Source organism: Cannabis sativa, chromosome 6 (genome assembly GCF_029168945.1).
Source record: "Cannabis sativa cultivar Pink pepper isolate KNU-18-1 chromosome 6, ASM2916894v1, whole genome shotgun sequence".
Taxonomy (NCBI): Eukaryota; Viridiplantae; Streptophyta; class Magnoliopsida; order Rosales; family Cannabaceae; genus Cannabis; species Cannabis sativa.
The window spans coordinates 8,631,590-8,652,413 of NC_083606.1; the positions used below are offsets into that span (position 1 = coordinate 8,631,590).

General features: G+C 31.9%; 2 protein-coding genes across 3 annotated transcripts; one reads left to right on the forward strand and one right to left on the reverse strand.

Annotated features, from left to right (window-relative positions):
* LOC115694728 (probable purine permease 5) lies at positions 1-2,367 on the forward strand. Its single transcript, XM_030621816.2, has 2 exons — positions 1-138; positions 1,105-2,367. Exons 1-2 carry the CDS (start codon positions 117-119, stop codon positions 2,208-2,210), a joined length of 1,128 nt encoding a protein of 375 aa, XP_030477676.1. The 5' UTR covers positions 1-116; the 3' UTR covers positions 2,211-2,367.
* Positions 2,368-6,818: 4,451 nt separating this feature from the next.
* LOC115695664 (eukaryotic translation initiation factor 5A-4) lies at positions 6,819-8,787 on the reverse strand. Of its 2 annotated transcripts, XM_030622721.2 has the most exons (5): positions 8,557-8,787; positions 7,772-7,894; positions 7,612-7,668; positions 7,207-7,281; positions 6,819-7,117 (listed from the first exon to the last, which is right to left on the reverse strand). In XM_030622721.2, the coding sequence occupies exons 1-5, from the start codon at positions 8,677-8,679 to the stop codon at positions 7,013-7,015; spliced, it is 483 nt and encodes a 160-aa protein (XP_030478581.1). In that variant the 5' UTR covers positions 8,680-8,787; the 3' UTR covers positions 6,819-7,012. The 2 variants fall into 2 exon arrangements, with proteins under 2 accessions (XP_030478581.1, XP_060973742.1); XM_061117759.1 differs by having other exon boundaries at positions 6,819-7,281; positions 8,557-8,777.
* Between the last annotated feature and the right edge of the window lie 12,037 nt (positions 8,788-20,824).

The window sequence follows — 20,824 nt, forward strand, 5'->3', positions numbered from 1 at the left end:
ATTTGTGTACTGCTGCAACAAGTGAAACGGCATCGTTTCAGGTTAAAACGGGCATAAATATTGTTACTCATCGTGTTCCTTTGGCCCAGCTGAAAACCTCGTCATTCTTGGCTCTCATGCAACCACTACTGGAGCCTGGTTAGTGGGTTTTCTCTCTCTCTCTCTCTCTCTCTGCTTCTCTCTCATTATTTTCTACTCCAGTTTTTTTGTTACATTAATTTCTGGGTCTTGCTTTGTATTCAGGAAATTCTTTGAAAAAAATGTCTTTTTTCATAGGGATTGTTGAATTTTTTTTCGTTAAAAATGTTGGATTTTCAGGGCATGAAAGCTCTTTCGGCTGCTAATATAATTGAAAAAAAATATGGTTGAATTTTTGCAATCTGGGTCATCACTCTCTCTCTCTCTCTCTCTCTCTCTCTCTCTCTCTCTCTCCGGAAACTTTGACTGATGAAAGATTGTGTTTTTTCTCAGCTGAATTTTGTAGTTATGGGTTTTTCTTTTATTGTTGGTGAATTGGAGGCTGAATTTTTGGAGTATATATGTGTTTGTGCTTTAATGGCAGGGCTTAAAGTTGGTCCTTTTCCACTTATTCTAAAATTGGGATCAGAAAGAGGAAAAGAAAAAGTTTTGAGATTTACACACACCTTTCAAATTTTTTTTAGATTTTGTCTTTTTGGAATTTTATTGTGAAAGAATTTAGACCTTGTTTTTTTTCATAAGCTGAATACTACTTGTGTTTACACTAGATGATAATTATATATAGATGCAGGGTATACAACAAAACTAAAAAACAACCAATCCTTAATAAAAACAAGTTATCCAAACAGGGAAGAATAACAATTGAAACACTGGTGTTCACCTTTACAATCATTATATTTAAAGTAAGACAACATCTCAATTATCTCTTATATATATAGATGAAAGAAAATGATATTTGGCATCAAAGTTGGTTATGTGCATTTGGTATACATAGAAGATTTGAAGATTATGGCTTAACTCTGTATGTTTTTGTTTCTTATCTGTGATAAGATTATGGCCTTGGCAGCAATAACCATTGATTGGTTTGTGATGGTTTATGTCAATAACAATTATAACTTTTACCAGGTTCAGTAATGGAGGAAGGGTTAGTAGATTCAGAACCTTTTCCTCCACAAGGCTCTCAACACTCAGCTTCATTCGGGCACTGGATTTCCACATTAAGGAAAAGGGCATGTGAAGCATACAGAAGAAAGCCAATCTCATACTGGTTTCTTCTAGTTCTGAGTAGTAGTGCAATGCTTGTGGCATTCCCTGCTTCAAGCCTCCTATCTCGTCTTTATTTCCAAAATGGTGGAACCAGCAAATGGATCATTTCGTGGGCTGCGGTTGCAGGGTGGCCTATAACAGCTCTCATCCTAGTTCCAACATACTTAGTCTGTAAAACACTTCCCACTCCATTAACCTTGAAGCTCACTTTTGCATACATTGTGCTTGGTTTCTTAAGTGCTGCAGACAATCTTATGTATGCATATGCATATGCTTACCTCCCTGCATCCACTGCTGCCCTTTTGGCATCGTCTTCCTTAATCTTCTCAGCATTGTTTGGATATCTTCTTGTGAAGAATAAGATCAACGCTTCGATTATAAATGCCATTGTTATTATCACAGCTGCCATGACCATCATAGCATTGGACTCAGATTCAGACAGATATGGTAATATAAGCAATAGACAATACATAATGGGATTCATATGGGACATTCTAGGTTCTGCTCTTCATGGCCTCATTTTCGCACTCTCAGAACTAGTTTTTGTTAAAATGCTAGGCAGAATATCCTTCCATGTTGTGTTGGAACAACAACTCATGGTCTCAGTATTCGCCTTTCTATTCACCACCATTGGAATGATTTTAAACAATGACTTTCAAGGAATGGCATCCGAAGCTAAAGTTTTCGAAGGTGGGAAAACTTCCTACTACCTAGTTCTCATATGGAGCACCATCACCTTCCAGCTCGGGGTGTTGGGAGCAACGGCTGTGCTGTTTTTGTCGTCCACTGTTCTTGCTGGTATTCTAAATGCAGTGAGAGTACCCCTTACCAGCATTGCAGCTGTCATACTTATGCACGATCCGATGAGCGGTTTCAAGATCCTCTCACTTACTGTAACATTTTGGGGCTTTGGTTCTTATATTTATGGCAGTTCATCAGCAAGTAAAGGCCCCATATCCACATGAAAAATGCATAGTAGTATTAGAGGTTTCATGGCAGTCAGTTTATTATATATTATTCCTTTATATTATCAATAAACATCAGTATTTATGTAATTTATCCACAAACAATGTAAATTTATTCATGTATCATTTTATAATTAAGTGTACAAAATTACTTAAATGAGATGAATTTTCTGACTAAGATGACACATTCCAACTCAACACACAAGAATTGGAAGTCATTTCTACAGTTGAAGAGACAAGCTGTAGCTTCTTCTAAATTCTAATTCTTTTAGCCAATGAGTAAAGTCAAGTTGGTGGCCATTTGGTGGCCATTCCCTTAAAAAAAAAAAGTTGGTGGCCATTTATTGTCATAAAAGGTTTCATTTTCTGGCTTTAGTTCTTTCTCAAGTTGGTGGCCCCATATATGAATTGACTAATTAGCAATCTATTTTGACCAAAAAAAAATAATAAAACAAAATAAGATTTTTTTTTCTACACTATGTTTCTTTTAGAATTTAAATTTAGCTTAGGGCAACTCTAATGGGGATACTCAAATTTAGTGTTACATTAACACTAAAATGATACTATTTTAATATTAAATTTTTTTCAAATTCCAACCATAACACTAAAAAAAATATATTTTTTATTATTATATTATTTTATTAAATTATCTCACACTGTAATATGTATATAATATAAAATTTTAATCATAAACATATTATTTTAATGTAAAAAAAATAAAATTTTTTTGCTATAGTCTATAGTGTTCTACTAAAAATAGTAGAACACTATACACTCCCACATTTATAGAATAACATTTAGTGTTCTATTGGAGCAATTTTGTGTCCAAACTCCACTATTTGTAGGATTTTAGTGTCCCATTGAAGAAGCCCTTCGCCCCTATACACTTTTTTGTTACAAAATATTCCCCCTAAATTATAAAAATGATTAGAAATCTCTATTTCTTTACATTTTTTGAAATAATTATTTTTATATTTTCATATGAACCTTGCCTTTTTGGCTAAGTGGGGGTAGAATTTGTTGACTGGGAGTCAGTCGTTATGTTGTAAGATCCTGGAGGCTAAATACCTTAGGGGAAAGGATTTTCTTGAGTGCAAGTACAATGATTCTGATTCCTGGTTTTGGAAGAATGTCATAAAAGCCAGGGCAATCCTTCGAAAAGGGGCTTGCAAGAGGGTGGCTGATGGTAGAGACACTAGCATCTGGAGGGACCCTTGGATCCCCCACTTGAAAGGTTTCGTCCCGAAACCAAACGGAAGTGTAGCAACGGATAATAACTGTGTGGCTGATCTCTTGTCTCCTAGGGGTGGGTGGGATTTGCATAAGTTAAATAGTTTGTTCGATCATGAGACTATTTCAGCTATTCTCAAAGATGGTACCCCCCCTGGAAGTGGAAAAGACAGTTGGATATGGACGTTGGAGAGTAATGGGCGGTTCTCTTCTAAATCGGCTTATCTGTCCCAGGCTTTGGAGAGAGCACCTCATTGTAATGTCGCCCCAACTCTTTGGAACAAACTTTGGAATAGTAAAATAGTGGAGCGTCATAAAGTCCTTTGGTGGTGCATTCTCTCTCAAGCTCTCCCAGTTCGAGCAGTGATTAAAAGAAGAATTCAGATTGAGGATACTAGCTGTCCGTTATGTGGTTTGGGTGAGGAAACTATGGAACATCTGTTCCTTACTTGTGATGTAGCGATGCACCTGTGGCGGTCATCTCCGTGGGGAATCTTTCCTGTGTGTAATTCCGGTATTCGAGTCTGGGATTGGGTGAAATTCATCTGGAGCCTCAATAAGAGGGGCATCCGTGTTGAAGATGTCTTTCTTTATGCTTCTATTGTTGTGGACAATATATGGAGAATGCGCAATGAGGTAATACACAATAAAGGTGCTCCTGATATTGTAAAATGTATTGATCAAATTGAGTTTTCTTACGCAGAGTCTCATAATGCTCTCTTGCCTTGTCCTCTGCCGCCTGTAAAGGATTGCTGGACACCTCCACCTCTGGACTGGATAAAATTGAATTGTGATGTTCGAGTAGGTTTGGAGAGTATGTGCATAACTGTTGTAGCTAGGAATCACCTGGGGAGGGTGATCTCTATTCACACGTCCCGGTTGGATTTCTCGGAGGCTCTTTGTGGAGAAGCGGCGGCCTGTTGCTTGGCGGTGTCAGTTGCTTTGGATCTAAAGTTTAAGTATGTTATTGTGGAGAGTGACTCCAGACTAGCAATCAATGCACTCAATGGGAAGGTGTCCCATTGGGCCCTAGAGAACTATGTCTCCTTTTGTACTAACTCTTCGCCTTATTTTACTTGTTGTCAATTTTCGAATGTTAGTAGGAACTGCAATTATGCAACTCATAATGTTGCTAAGTGGGCTTTTACCCACCAGGTGTATGGATCGATTCCGATCAACTCCGTTCCGGAGAACTTATTGTGTAACAACCATGAGGTCTAATTCCATTTAATATATTTTACGCTTTTCTTCAAAAAAAAAAAAAAAAGATCAGGATGACATATATAGTTATACTATAAGGGTGTTTAATAATTTTAAACTACCCAAAATTTATTTTACTGACGTTAAACATACAAATATTAGCTCTAAGAATATATATACATATTTTTATAATTTATTATTATACTATCATTTATTTTTTGTTTGGACTCTTGAACATTTCTAAATTAACATCATGTTAGTAGTTAGTAGTGCTACATCAACAAATTATTTAAAAAATGAGCTTAATGTAACTTAAGGGGTATATTTGTAATTATTTTATAATTCATGTAGAAATTTTACAACAACAAAAAAAATTAAACTCTATAAATGTTATAGTTAGGGAGAGTAATCTTGTTTATTCTTAAAATAAAAAATACAATCTTGGTATAATTAGAGGTATTCATTCAATTACTATATAATTTCTCACAGTACAAACCCAAAAAACAAAACAAGGAAGTCACTAAAAATTTGTTTTTACTTTTAGGTGCAAAAATTTATTATAATCTCAGCTTTTTTATTTATGATAATGTTTAAATTGTTTGTGGTTAGACTTATAGTAGACAATGAACTACATCTCACCAGCCTCATCAACGAGTCATTCCTCCTACACCGTGGCAACCTCCACCCACAACATCTTTAAAACTTAACATTGATGCTGCCTTGGATTCGTAACACCACATTATTGGAGTTGGAGCATTGGTCCGTGACTCAGCTGGTGTTGTTCTTGCTGCCATGTCAAAACCAGTTATTGGTAGCTTTGCTTCCCATGAAATGGAAGCCAAAGCAATCTTTCACAACATCAATTGGATCCTACAATTGGAAGTGCCAATTACTCACATCGAAACAGATGCGCTCATTGTTTCTAATGCTTTAATTGGTTCTTGTCCTGCTATTTCTTCTTTCAAAGACTTAATTGTAGATATTTTTTGTCTTCTATCCTCTCTCTCTAATGTATCTATTAGTCATGTCAAGCGTAATGCTAACATGACTGTCCATGGGTTACCTAGATATGCTTTAAGGTTGGATGAAGCTTGCTTTTGGATGAGTAATATCCCTCTTCCAATTTACGATGTTGTTGTAAACGAACTATCTTTTGTTTTATGATAACATACTATTTCTTCTCAAAAAAAAAAAAAAAAACATCATCATGTGTCTATCTGTGTGAACTGTGAACAGAAAAATCCCAAATTAAGGGGGTGGAAAATGTAAAAGAAAAAATTGAGGGCCCAAAACATAAATTTAAAAGAAACTAAGAAAAAATATAAAAAAATTCAATATAATTTTTAAAATTACAAAAAAGATGTTAAAAACCGTCGCATATCTTAAAAATATAATATTTTAATTTATTTTTCTTTGTTGTTCTAAAATATTTTAATGTAAACACCTCTAAAAATTATTAAAATAATAATATTATTATTTAATATATATTAAATAATTTTTTTTTATTTTTTTTTACTTTAAGACAAAATTATAATAAAAGAAATAATAAAGAGAAGATATTATGGATACCGTATAATAACATTCTTTCTTGATATGTTTTTTTCACTCTAATAGTGAGCATTCTTTAAAATATGTTATAAATATATCCAAGTATTTTCAAACCTTATTGAAAATGCATCTTAAGGTGCCAAATCCATATTTCAATATAGAATTTAAACATTGTAATTTAATAAAGAATATAAATTTTTTTAACTAATTATAACTCGGTATGATCACTTTTGAACACCTTAAGGTGCCAAACTATCCAAAATTGAGGACAAGATAGCTCCGTCCCACCACAGTCGTGCTCTAAATATTATCAAACAACACATAATAAGCAAAACTATTTAATAAACACAATTTTGGACAGTTAAACCAGCACTAAACATTAATCACAACAAGATCCAACATATAAAAACTAGATAGAAAGCTCACGTAAAGTAAACCACTTGAGGCTAGCTCAAGTGGCCATAGGGAGTGCGTGTGTGTTGGAGGTCCTGGGTTCGAGTCACAGGTTATGCTGATGTAATATATAAACGTTTAAATCAAAAAAAAAAAAAAATAGAAAGCTCACGTATATACTTGTACTATAATGTTTGCCATAAAATGCAAAATTCCCCTTGTAACTAACAAGACCAGTTTTAGGTAATTTCATAGCTTTAATACCATCTTAACTAGACATTTTATTTTGCACACAACATTATACAAAGGGTTGATATAACATTCTGTCAGCAACATTGTAATCAATTTTGTAAAATAGAAATCTATAAAGTTGTAGTTTTGTTTCATCAGCAATAGCTACTGCTAAAGCATCATCATCATTGTGATCATATTTAATTCTTAGGACCAATGTCCTTAAGGGCATTGATCTGCTCCTCTCCCATTGCAGACATCACTGATACCACAAGGTCTTTTCCTTCAGCAAAACCATCTTTAATCTATACACATCATAAACAACACCATTACATTTGGTTAAAATATATGAAAAGGACAGGTCTAAACTCGGTAGAGTTTCAAAGTGAGGTACCTGGCTAAGCAGATTATCATCGGTGGGAAGCCTCAGATCGTCCTTGGTGTTTCCATTGTCAGTCAGAAGACTCACCTACAAAACACCAAATTCAATTTGGTTAATTGTTTGAAAAGAAAGGATACTATTAGTTATGATTTTGTTCTCTATCGGGGATCTTGAAACTAATAATTGCTATGTCGGTACATAGGAGGGACTCGAACCTAAACCTTATAGGGGCAAACAACTACCCCGCTAGGATAAGTTCTTGTACAGTCTTTAAAGCACATAATTACATGAACAAAGTCCTTGACAAACATGATGCGATTCAGATACTCATAGAACTAAAACTTAAAACTAATAATCATATTCAGTTCATGTATTTGAATCAGTATTATGGTATTAGTTAATAATGTTAGAACTTACAAAACCATCTTCAGAGATATCGATTAGCTGATAGTCGGTACGATTAACATGAGGAACCTGCAAACAATTTCGGTTAAAAATTAGAGAACAAAGAACCAAAATGAATCAAACAGAGAAAGTAGTCATAATATTTGAACCACAACAATGAAAATGGCCTTACATCACAGTTGTGGGATGAAGGAACAATATCTTCAAGTTTTTTCCCATTGAATATGTCAATCCCCACAAAGTGACACTTTGCATGTCCATGCTTGCCAGTTTTCGAGGTGGAAACTTCAACAACCTGTTCAAAAGCAACAGGAATAAACAGAGCTTCAATTCATGATCTTGAATGTTAAAGTAAAAACCCAATTCTACAATAGATAAGGCATCAAGATATATAAAGGTGAGGAAAGTCCATAAATTTCCCAAAAAAGGCTGAAATATAGTAATGATTACATTTGAATGTCTCAAGATTCATGGAAAATTCTAACTAATAATCAAGACACCTATGTTGACACCTATAGTTTCTTGTTCCCAAATATTTGGAGTTTAGGGGTACAAAAGAGTTCACAGGAATTTTCTTTTTTCTTTAGATTTTTCTTTTTCTAATATATATTATCCATATTTTTATCCAAAGTCCGAATAGGCTCAAAACATCGATCAAGAAATTCTGACAATTGAACTAATCTCTCTTGTATTAAGCTTCAAAAGGTAATAGCAAAAATCAAATGAAAAACAGTAAATAGAAAAAGAGAATTAAGTATTCAATTATTCAACAACCCCATAATTTTGGATATATTATATATATAAATATAGTTCAAAGAGAATCCATGAAATTATTAGTAACCATAAACACAATAAGAGTAAAATTGAAGAAAAACCCAATAAAGGTAAGGCATAAAGACATAACCGAAGATGAATTTTCACATGATGTAAAGAAAGAAAATCAATAGAGAGAGAAACCTTGCATGGCCTGTTCTTGATGACGATGTAGCCATTCTTTCGAATGGTACCAGCTTGTTGAGGGTAGGTCTTGGACGCTCCGGCGTCGGCCTTAGATTCGAAGTGGTGTTCCTCGTCCGACATCTCTCTCTCTTCTCTCTCTCTGTACCAGTGAAAATGATTTCTGCGAGTAGTTATTCTCTGTATTCCAAGATTTTATACAAGTCTCAAAAATATTCTCACTTCCATTTATTCAGGAAAAAAAAAAAGACTAAAAACTATGTTATTCCAAAAATCGACATGGCCACGTGGCATGATATTATATGACACGTGGCAAGCATAGTTAGCAATGGGCGGATGAAGGATAAATAAATACTCTACTCGAAAAAAGGCAAACAAAACATGAATAGACAATACTTGTTCTATATTGTAGGAGTAGCAAAACGTGTCATCGTGTCGTGTTCGTGTTATATTTTATGTGATCTGTTTTATATTTTGTGTCAAGCGTATCGAGCCGTTTTTTGACTCGTGCCTAATTATTTCAACCCTAACCCGATCCGTAAAAAATCGCGTCGTGTTCGTATCGACCCATTGTGACCCGTTTTGCTATTATTAAAGCTAAAATTGTAGAGAAAATTAATAAATTTAAACTCCATTAAAAAACTTATATATTTATGTATATATAGTTTGTTATATATACAATAAAATTAAAAAAATTAAAATATTTTTAATTTCATGTTAAAGAAAATTAAATTTAAAAATTTTTAACTTAACATTGAATCACTAAATATATATTTTTATATAATTATATTATTATTATTATTAATTTTTTATTTTATTATATTTAAAAAAATCGTGTCAAACGTGTCACATTCGTGTTAAGCGGGTCGTGTCGTGTTTGACCAGTTTTTATTTCGTGTCGACCCGTTTTCGACCCGCATTTAATTTTTCCGACCCTAACCCGTAAAATTCGTGTCGTGTTCGTGTTCGTGTGCCGTGTCGAAACCCGTTTTGCCACCCCTACTATATCGTATGAGTAACATTTGGAACATGATGTATGTCATTTTGGGCAACCGGAAAGATATTATGTTGAAGAATATCCAGACGGGAACAAGCTCCCTAGATGGATCGTCCGGATGGGGACAAAATGATACGCTTTCTGGAAGTACATTTCAGATTTAAACGGAGTACACCCACTTATAGTTTCGTCCGGATCAAGTCAGAGTAGTTAAGTTTGAGCCTTCGACATTTAGTATCCGGGCAAGCCTTAAGCTTTGCACTACCTATTCCAATCAGGCATGTCGGACAAGTGTCACTTTCCAAATAGAAGTATACACCAAGTAAAGATCTTCAATATCCTTAAATATCTCTACGATTGTAGCTTATTTATGGGACTTTATGTTTGAATTCCCTTTTCTACTATTCTCCCCCTTTATTTCAAAATAAAATGTATTCAATATTCTGTAATTTAATAGAAAAATGCTAGAACATATTCCTTATAAATAGTGAGCTATATTCACTAAAAAGGGGAGGGCTTCTTGTGCCTCATGCACTAAAAATAAAGAAAGAAATACTTAAAAATATTTGAAAGCTTTTGAGAGAGAACAAGACACTCACTTACTTCTTTTCTCACAAGTAATACAACTAAAAGAAGAGTAGACTATTACTGCTGAAAGTGGCTGAACCTACAAATCTTGTGTGTTGTTTTCTTTACAACCTTTATAAATGCTTTATTCCCGTTATCATTTTCTATTTGTTCCTTATGTAATGCATCAGAACCAACAGGAGAAAGACATCATTTTTCTCATTGAAAAATCATAAATAATTTTTACGATTATATTATAATATGTATTCTGAGCAGTAGTACCTTTTGGGTGTAGTATTTTTGACGATTCTCTATAATGCAGTGGAGGTCCGATACAATATTTCAATTGGATTGTTTTATACTAGGTATGATGGGGTTAATAGTCTGCTTGCACAATTTTGAGCAGTGTCGCGAACGTCTTAAAGAGAGCAACCTAGTCCGTGACTCAACCTAAATTTTCATTCATTAATTTCATTCCTTTTTATTTTTCTGCAACAACTATTCCAACAATTTTTAAATGTTTTGTTTCTGTCATGACTACTGATGAGAATTAGTGTTGTTGATATTAATAAACTTTTTTTCGTTTTGAGGGAAATCATTTTAAACGATGGAGATAGAAAATGTTATTTTTTCTTACTATGAAAAAGATTACTTATGTTATGACTACTGATAAACCTGTTATTTCTAAAACTGCTAAGGGTGATGAAAAGCAGAAGCAAACTACTGATTTAGCAAGTTGGGTTATTCTGAATGGTTTATTTGATGATTTGTATGACTCCTACAATTTTGACAAAACTGGCAAGGAAATTTAAGACACACTTCAAAAGAAATACGACATTGAGGAGGTTGGAACGAAGAAGTACACTGTCAGCCGCTACCCACTTTTGTGGAAGAAGGAGGAGTCACACAAATGCTCATCTGAGAAAATTTGTTTATTAACTTATTATTTTTTATTTAATTAATTAAAATTAATTTATAAACGTGTTTAATTGATGAGTAAAATTGAGACGTTTTCTCCTTAGCTTTTTACAGCAACGTTCACACCATCCAGCTTTCTCTCACCACGATTAGATTAAATGACTTTTTCCCCATTATTATTTTATGTGGGTTCCCTATATAATGCATTAGAAATAGTAGGAGAAAGACATTCATTTTCTCACAGAAAAATCATAAACATTTTTTACGATTATATTATAATATGTATTCTGAGCAGTAGTATTTTTCGGGTTTGATATTTTCGACGGTTCTCTACAGTGCAGTGGAAGTCCAATATAGTGTTTCGACTAGGTTTTTTTTATCGTGGGGACGATGAGGCTGATAGTCTGCTTGCACAATTCTGGCAGTACTGCGAACGTCTTAAAGAGAGCGACCTAGCCTGCGACTCAACCTGGATTTTCATTAAGTAATTTCGTTCCTTTTTATTTTTCTACTGAAACTATTCCAACAATTTTTAGACGTTTTATTTTTCTCATGACTACCGATGAGAATTCTGGTGTTGTTAATATTAATAAATCTTTTTATTTTAAGGGAATTCACTTTAAATGATGGAGACAGAAAATGTTATTTTTTCTATTATGAAAAGCTTGTTTATGTTCTAACAACTGATAAACCTGATGCTTTTGAAACTACTAAGGGTGATGAAAAGTAGAAGCAAACTGCTGATTTAGTAAGCTAGGTTGAAAATGATTTTTTGTGCAAAAAATTTATTTTGAATGGTCTATCTGATGATTTGTATGATTACTACAATTCTGACAAAACTGCCAAGAAAAAATGGCATGCAATTTAAATAAAATACGACACTAAGGAGGCTGGAAGAAGAAGTACGTTGTCAGCCGCTACCTAAAATTCCAGATGATTGACGATAAGTCAGTTGAGGCTCAATTTCATGAACTAAGGAAAATTGCTCACGAAATAATTTTTGAGGTATGTCTTTAGATGAATAATTCCAAATTGTTGTTATTATTGACAAACTGCCTCCTCATTGGAAAGATTTTAAAAATACTCTCTAGCACAAAACAAAAAAAAATTCTTTAAAAAGTCTGTTCACTCACCTTCGTATTACGGAGGAGGCTCACAAAAAAGACTAGAAAGAAGAAGTGCTTGTTATTTTAAACAACAATGCTAAGAATGTCCAGTGCGATTACGAAAACCATTGAGAAAATTTTTTAAGATTCAGAATCATCACCATGATCCAAACCGCAACAGTAATTCTCAGAATAATAACCAAAATTGGATTCCAAGGAAAAAAACAAACAACAACAACCTTCTAATAATAAACTGGGTCATATGGCACGCAAGTGTCGAAATAGGTCTAGTTATGCTCCACTGGCTAACATGAGTGAAGAATTACCTTATCTAGTTACGATTTTCGAGATCAACCTAATTGGCGGATCATAAGGATAGTGGGTAGACATTGGCGCTTCTCGCCGTTTTTGATATGATCGTGCTATGTTTAAGACATACACTGCTGCGACTGAGGATAAGAAAGTATTGTTAGGTGACTCTCACATTACAATTGTTGCAGATACTGGTGATGTGGAATTAAAGTTTACCTGTAAAAAAATCATGATTCTCAAAGAATTCATGCATACTCCAGAGATGCGAAAGAATCTAGTCTCGAGTAATCTCCTCAATAAGGCGGGGTTCACACAGACTATAGGGGCAGATTTGTTTACTTTAACTAAGAATGAGATTTTTGTGGGGGAAAGGGTATGCTACTGAAAGAATGTTTAAATTGAATGTTGAAGTTAATAAAGTGAATATTTATGTTTACTTGTTGTGATCATTTAATACCTGTCATGCTAGACTTTGTCCCGTTAACAAACACATAATTAAGAATATGAGTAATTTAGGCTTAATTCCTAAATTATCACTAAATAACTTTGAAAAATGTGACTATTGTAGCTAGGCTAAGATAAAAAAAACCACCACATAAATCGGTAGCTAGAGAAGTGAGCCTCTAAACTTAATTCATTCTGATATTTGTGAATTAGATGATGTAGTAACAAGGAATGGAAAACATTACTTTATCACTTTTATTAATGACTGTGCAGACTATACTTTTGTATACTTAATGAAAAATAAAAGTGATGCTCCTGATATGTTTAAGTTGATTATAATTGAAATAAAAAATCAATTAAATAAGAAGATTAAGAGGTTTTGTAGCGATCCATTCACTTTAAATGAATGGAAAAGCTAAATGAAAGAATAGAAATTTTATTGAATCTATTGTTGCTATTTTACTTAATCCTGGTGCTACTTCTTATTGGTGATGATAAATTTTCTTAACTGATTGTTATGTGCTTAATAGGGTACCTAAATCAAAAAGAAAAATTTCTCCTTATGAGATATTAAAAAATAGACAACCAAACATATGATATTTTAGAGTTTGGGATTGTTTAGCTTATGTTCATATTCTTGATCCTAAGAGAATTATGCTAGCAAGTAGAGCCTATGAATATGTATGTTTAAGGTATGCTATTAATAGCAAAGCATGTGGGTTCTATGATCTGAATGCACATGTTATTGTGGAATCAAACGATGCTAATATTTTTGAAGATAGATTTCCATTTAAATTAAGAAATAGTGGGAAGCATCATTTAGCAATGTACATAGTGTTGGGTTTTATGCCCTAAATAAAACTCATTTCATATAATCAGATTTACTTATTAATAAAGATCAGAAATAACAATTTATGTGGCAAGGTTCACATGATTTATTTCATGATTATATGTATATAATGTATGAATTCTTTTTAAGTCCAGAATATATGAGTTTGTTAAAGATTATAGTGTTGTCAGCACAGTGTGTAACGCCCCGATTTCCCGAGACGTTACACTCGCTAGTCCGTTTAAAACCATTTATAATAAAAATAATAAACTAATTTATTGAAAATAATTAAAGCATGAGATCTCATTATTTTAAAACAAAAACACTTGATTCATTTACAAATTTTTAAACATTAATTTTTACAAAAGTAATCGAGCCATAATCTTTAAAGAAATATTCTTAAACCAAAATATCGTGACAATCCCCTAACATGTAATCCACGCCTCGAGCTCGCCATCCTCACTGCTTAGTTTTGTCTTTACCTGGACACAGAGTACCCGTGAGCTAACGCCCAGTAAGAAGAGCTATGTAGGACATAACCCCCCAACTAGATAACATGGTCATAAACATAATAACATCACAACATCAAATCAATTCATACCATGCTAGCATACATATACCAACATATCACATCACATACTATTCTCAAATATAATATAGCATCATATCACAGTGTAATCTTAATGCATGATATACTCACACACATAACACACGGTATCTTATCGCACATTGTCCTCACATACGATAACATACTCCCACTCATGTTGATCAGACATGAAGTGTAACCTGCCCTGCCTTGTGCTGTTCTCACACTCGGCATCCAATAGGGCAATCCCTTATCACAAGTTGTACTCACCCATGATAGGATAACCTGCAAGTAAACCCATACAAACAGCCAAAAATATATCCTGCAGTGCTATGCTCACACCAGCAGCAGAAAACCTATCCTATAAGTGTTATCCTCACACAAACAGTCAAAAGCCTTATCACTATCACACACTAATAACATTAGCATAAAACAACAATCTACCACAAAACATGTAAATACAAACCCATAATACAGTTGTATATTTCAACATACACCCTGTGCACAGATGTCCACTCTTCTTACCTCAGTTGCTAAGTATATCCTTTTCTCTCCCTCGAACCTCTTGCCGAGTTTCTTTGTTGAGAACAAGATCCTAAATCCAATAACACAATAACACTTAAAATATATTCAAGCATAACCTAAGATTAACAATGAAATCTTACGTCAAACTACACAACACGTAGGTTAATTTTCACTTGCATGACACACTAAACACAATCATTTATCACTATGATTCACACCAACACATATAATGTACTAAAACGAACATTTTTAACGTAAAATATGAACTCATACAAACACTCTTTACGTGAAATCTCACTAAAATACCATTTATTAACAAAATATACAAATATGTAATTATTTACCAAAATCAGAAGCTAGCATAAATCTTAATCATTTATACAGATTATAAAACATATTTAATCTATCTAGAAACGCGTACAATTTATTATCCATATTTATGTACTAATTTACACTTAAAACTGTATATAAAATACTAATTATTTAAATAAATAAAATAACAAAATATCTCAACCTAGTCTTAAATTTATTTCATAGACTATAATTATATTGTAACATCATATTCACAGTTCCCAAACAGTGAACACAATTTTTTAATATTTACTCTATTTAAAACTCAATTAAATAGTTAATTAGTCACAAATAATTATAATAAATACCTACAGCAACTAATAAATTATAAAAACTTTTTTATTTTGTACCATTGATAGTAAATAGCACTACAAAAATACATTTTACTGTTTTAGCATCACTTAACTATTTTTCATAATTATTTTAAGTATTAACTAAATAAATTCATGAAAAATACAAAAATAATCGAAAACCAAATATAACCATTCTAACACAGTTTATAGTCTGTACCGAACCCCAGATAATTTACTTTGAATTTTCTGAACAATCTAAGTATTTTTCATAATTAAATTAAGAAATAATACAAATAATTTATGAAAAATACAAAATCGATCAAAAATCTAATCTATCAATTTTCTAACATTTTATAATCCATATTAAGCCATATAAAATTATTCTAGAATTTTTTGGGAAGCCTAGCTATTTTTCATAATTAATTTATAAAATAAATCAATTAATTCATAATAAATAAAATAATTGCAAGAAAATTCTAAAACTTCATAGCAGACCTAGAAATACCTAAGTAAGATCAAAAATCCAAGAAAATCCAAAAAATAAACCTCAGAAGGTGTTGATCGGAGCTTCGCCGGAGTTACGCCGGCGAGCCCTTCTTCTCCGGCGACGGCGAGCCTCCAACTTCTTATACAATTGCTTTTCACGCATTATTTTGATTGGAAAAGCTTCCTACAGTGCTTAGAACCTCAAGCCGACCATAAATTACCAAATAATACGGTCCAACATCGTTGTCTTCTTCGTTGCCGGTGTACCTTTAAAAATGGAGTCCAACAATGGTAATTTTCGTTCAGGGCTTTAAAGCTTCGATTCTCCACGTCAAAACAGATTCTTGGGGTCCTATAAGCTTAAACACAATGTTCTTTAAACCCAGAAGCGGTTCAAGTACGTTTAAATTCGATATTGCTCAAGAACATGCTTGAATGTGCATGAAAATGGTGGATTTCGAAACCTCTGCTCTTAGCCCGTTTGGTCATGACTATTAGCTTCCTTAGATCGTAGAAAAGCTACTCAAAACGATCAAACAAACCCAGAAACTCTCTAAGTGTTTCAAGATCAAAATTTCTCTTTCTCTCTCTAAGTTTTATGTAAATCTATATCGGTCTCTCTCGCTCTCTTTCCAGGACTTCTTCACCTACGAATTTTTGGGTCTTTAGGCTTCAAAATAATCGTATAAAAGATCGTAACAAACTCATTTTATGGAACGATTCATAGTTCCACAATTATCGGGATTTTGTTACGGATGTTACTAATACTTATTATAATAATAAAATATGTAACAATTACACCATTATATAACAATATTATTAATATTACTATATTATATCTCTAATAAAATGACAACAATAATATAACAAATATATTACACCATAATATAAAATAAATTCACATAATTATTATTGTTATACCCACAATAATAATATGCACAAAATAAATAATTAAATTATCACAAGTATTTAATTATTTACTCAACATTCTCATATGTTTAATAAATTTTCTTAATATGCAAATTAACAAAGTACCGACAAAAGGAAAAAAAAATACAAAATTACCCTTTCAAGAAAGAGGATATTACACAGTGGAATATAATCTTTATTATATGTTCAAAAGTTTATTCCCTGATTTGTCAGAACACTGAATTTAGACTGACATGGTATAATCAGCGATAGGTATCTTACACCTTGGAAAAGTGTTATGTCCTTTCCAGGACATTGGTAAAGTTTACCAGTATCGGATGTATGGAGTATACATCGGAAGGGACCGATATTGAACTTTAATTAGATATATTAAAATTTACCGTAATATCTATTCAATTCAATATCACCTGTTGATCCTAGATCAAATGATCTCAATCCTGATATGGTTAGGTTTAATCTCAAGAGTGTTACTCGTGTTCTTTGATTTGTTAGTTAAGCCTAGTTTTGTGTCAGGGTGATACGTACATTTTGGGAACACGGTAATGCAATTTAGTGGGAGCGCTAACATAAATATGGAATCTATAGCTTCTATTTGGCAAATAGAAGTAAAGGATGATTTCCTTCGAGCTTAACCAAACGAAGATAAATGGTGGAGATCTCATTTCACTTAGGTGAAATATCATTTATACAGGATTAAGTGTTTTAAGGATAAAATACATTGTAGGGTGTTACGGTAATTTAATCCCTTTACAGTGTAAATCATCTATATAGAGGATCATTGATCACATTAGGGTTATAACAATGGATAACTAATGACGTGTCTATATCGTGGAACATATAGAGCGTTCTATATGACTGAGAGTGCAATTCCAAGTTCTAAGTGTGGATTCAATGAGGAATTAATAAGTTAGGGAATTTACTTGGTAAATTCGGTTCGACTTATTGGAAGCTCGGTTATATAGACCATGGTCCCCATACTAGTTGAGACCATACTGCTTGTATGACTCAGTTAATTGATTTTAATTAATCAATTATCTAAAAGTTAGACTATGTCTACTTTATGAATTCTCACAGTTTAAGGATGAAATCGTAAAGAAAAGGGTTTCTAGGTTTAATTATTAATTAAGAGACTTTGCATGTCTAATTAATAATTATTTTAAATGACAATATTATTTAATAATCTATTTTAGTTATTAAATAATTAGTTTTGACATTTAAATGATTAGAATTGGAAAAAATTGCATTTTTGGAGAAATAGAAATAAAATTGAGGAAACTGCAAAATCCAAGTGAGGCCCATTTCCCCCTATGGCCGGCCACATGGTTTGAGTTTTCCAATTATTATTTTCAATTTTAATTGCCATGTAATTACTAATCAAAGCCTAACAGAAATAGGAAAGTGGTGGATCACATTAAATAAGGCAGTTAATTGATTACACAGTAATTAAGGAAACTGTTTATTTAGAAAGTTGTGCTCTCCCTTTTCCCTATATAAAGCAACCTTGTTCTCTTCTCTTGTATGCAAGATGAGCCACGAAAATTAAGAGAGAAAAGAGAGAAAAATTTCGAAATCCTTGTGAGATGAGTAGTGCCCACACACATCAAGTGGTATCTCAATCATAGTATGTAAGACTATGGAAATTCTACATCAAAGAAGGAGAAAAGAAGATCCAGGTTCAGATCTTGGTGATGCTCTGCTACAGAAAGGAATCAAGGGCTAGAGATCTGAACGGAAGGAGTCATATTATTCCGCTGCACACACTGTAAGGTTTTCTAACTTTATATGTGTTTATTTTCATTGTTTTAGAATTCATATTAGGTTGTTAATCCAACATACTTGTTAGTAAATCTAGATCCTGGTAAAATAATTTCCAACACATAGTGGGTCCGACTCATTTTTATAAAAGTTCATCACTTTTTTTAATGTGAGTTTGACCCGACCCATTTTATAAAACAAGTTAGGCCAGGCCTGGCCCATATTTTCAAAGTAAGTCCATCTCGGCCCATATGCACAAATTATTCGTGTTGGGACAGACCCATGCCAAGCCTAAACGGGCCATCCCATTTTTTATGAAATGGCCAACCTATATTTATCAAATGAGCCTAAACGGGCCTATAGAAAATTACCATTTTTTTTGTACTTTTTAAATTAATTTCTATATTTTAAAGCACAAATAAATTGTTTCAGTTAAAATTAGCTTCGAAATCACAAAAAAAAAACTACAATTACATGAAAAATAATCAAATTAATATCACCATAATTGTGGTCTATTACTAAATTTTCACATAAAATTGTACATAATGTTCAACATAATCTCTTTCAGCAAAAAGAAATGTTCAACATAATCTCAATAAGAAAAATTATGTTATGAATTACTAAATAAAAATACATTTAAATAAAGTATTTTTATATAAAAGAGTAAATGAATTACAAAATAAAATATTATTTTATGGATTTGAATTTGTATTTTATGTCGTGCTTTTGTGCTAAGAAATTTATGTTTTCGTCTTGTTTTCGTACTTTTCGTGTCGCGTCGTGTTTAAGCCCATATTATTTGTGTCGTGCCTAGGCCTATATTTATTCGTGTCTTCTTTCATGTTGTGTCGTACTCGTATCGCCTGTGCTCGTGCCGATTTCTATCGTGTCAAAAAGTCCAACCCAAATGTACAACTTTAATTTCTATCAAAAATAAAAATAAATTGTTTTTTTTTTATCTAAATACACAGCTTGCAATTATTTTTTAAAATTAAAGTTTGAGATTATTTTTAATGTTTTTTAATTGATATCTCAATTATTTATATTTACTTTAAATAAATCAATGATTATTCTTTCAATACACAGAAACATAAATAGTTGCTTGCTAACACATCAATTTTGTTTTTTTAATTGTCTTATCATGATTAATGATGAGAGTAACATTTTGATAATATATAAGATACATCTAATATAGTACACTTAGTAACCTTTTTATTTATTTATTTTTGGCAAAATTTCCTAAAATTTATTTTTCTTTATAAATTTGACACGTTAATTAAATATTACCATTAAATATCAACTAAATGACCATTGTATATACCTGTATGGGTGAATATTCAATTGTTACATTTTTATTGTAACCATATGGTTACATTTTTATTTACCTGTAATAGCAGGTTTCAATAAATAAAAATTCTATTTTTAGAATTAATTAATTATAATTAATTATTTTTTAAATAATTAAATAAATATTTAAGAAGACATTTTTTAGCAATTAAAATTTATAAATAATTTTTTTTTATTTATATAGAAATCCCTTAACTTAATTATTTTAATAATTAAGCTATTTAATTATAAAATTTTAATTATGAAATTATGTGTGTATAATTTAAAGTTATTAAGAGTTTTGTTATAAAAATTAAAATAATTTAAGTGTAAAAAAAATTAAATTGCTAAAAGATCCTTATTTAATAATAAATTGTAAAAAATTAATTAATAATTATACTTAATTTAATTTTAAAATATAATTAATCTTAATTAAAGTTTTGAAAGGAAATAAATTAACAGGTTAATATTAGGTTACAAGTTATTTTTTATTTATTTTTATTTAATTTCTAAATCAATCACAACCATTTAATAGTGATCTAATGGCTAAAAAAATGTAACCATGATAGTTATAATAAAAATGTAACCATTAGAACCTCCTCCATACCTGTATATATATAACAGTAAAACCTTCAAGTTGATACAGTAGTAATTCAGTTAGTATTTAACGGTAATATCTAACTCATACCTTAAATTTGTAAAGAAAAATAAATTTAAGGGAGTTTTGTCACAAAAAAAAAAAAAAAAAAAAAAACTAAGGGAGTTAAGTATATAAAAGTTAAAACAAAAGGAACGTGTCCTTAATGCTTTGATATGGGCCTTGTGCCCTACAACATTTCATAC

What these genes read in the sequence shown, in the direction of transcription:
- LOC115694728 (XM_030621816.2), top strand. Translation starts at nt 117, where the DNA reads ATGCAACCACTACTGGAGCCTG. An exon ending in GCAACCACTACTGGAGCCTG is followed by an intron (nt 139 to 1,104) that starts GTTAGTGGGTTT and finishes AACTTTTACCAG; the next exon opens with GTTCAGTAATGGAGGAAGGG.
- LOC115695664 (XM_061117759.1), bottom strand. Translation starts at nt 8,679, where the DNA reads ATGTCGGACGAGGAACACCACTTCGAATCTAAGGCCGACGCCGGAGCG. An exon ending in TCAAGAACAGGCCATGCAAG is followed by an intron (nt 7,895 to 8,556) that starts GTTTCTCTCTCT and finishes GCTTTTGAACAG; the next exon opens with GTTGTTGAAGTTTCCACCTC. An exon ending in ATATCTCTGAAGATGGTTTT is followed by an intron (nt 7,282 to 7,611) that starts GTAAGTTCTAAC and finishes GGTGTTTTGTAG; the next exon opens with GTGAGTCTTCTGACTGACAA.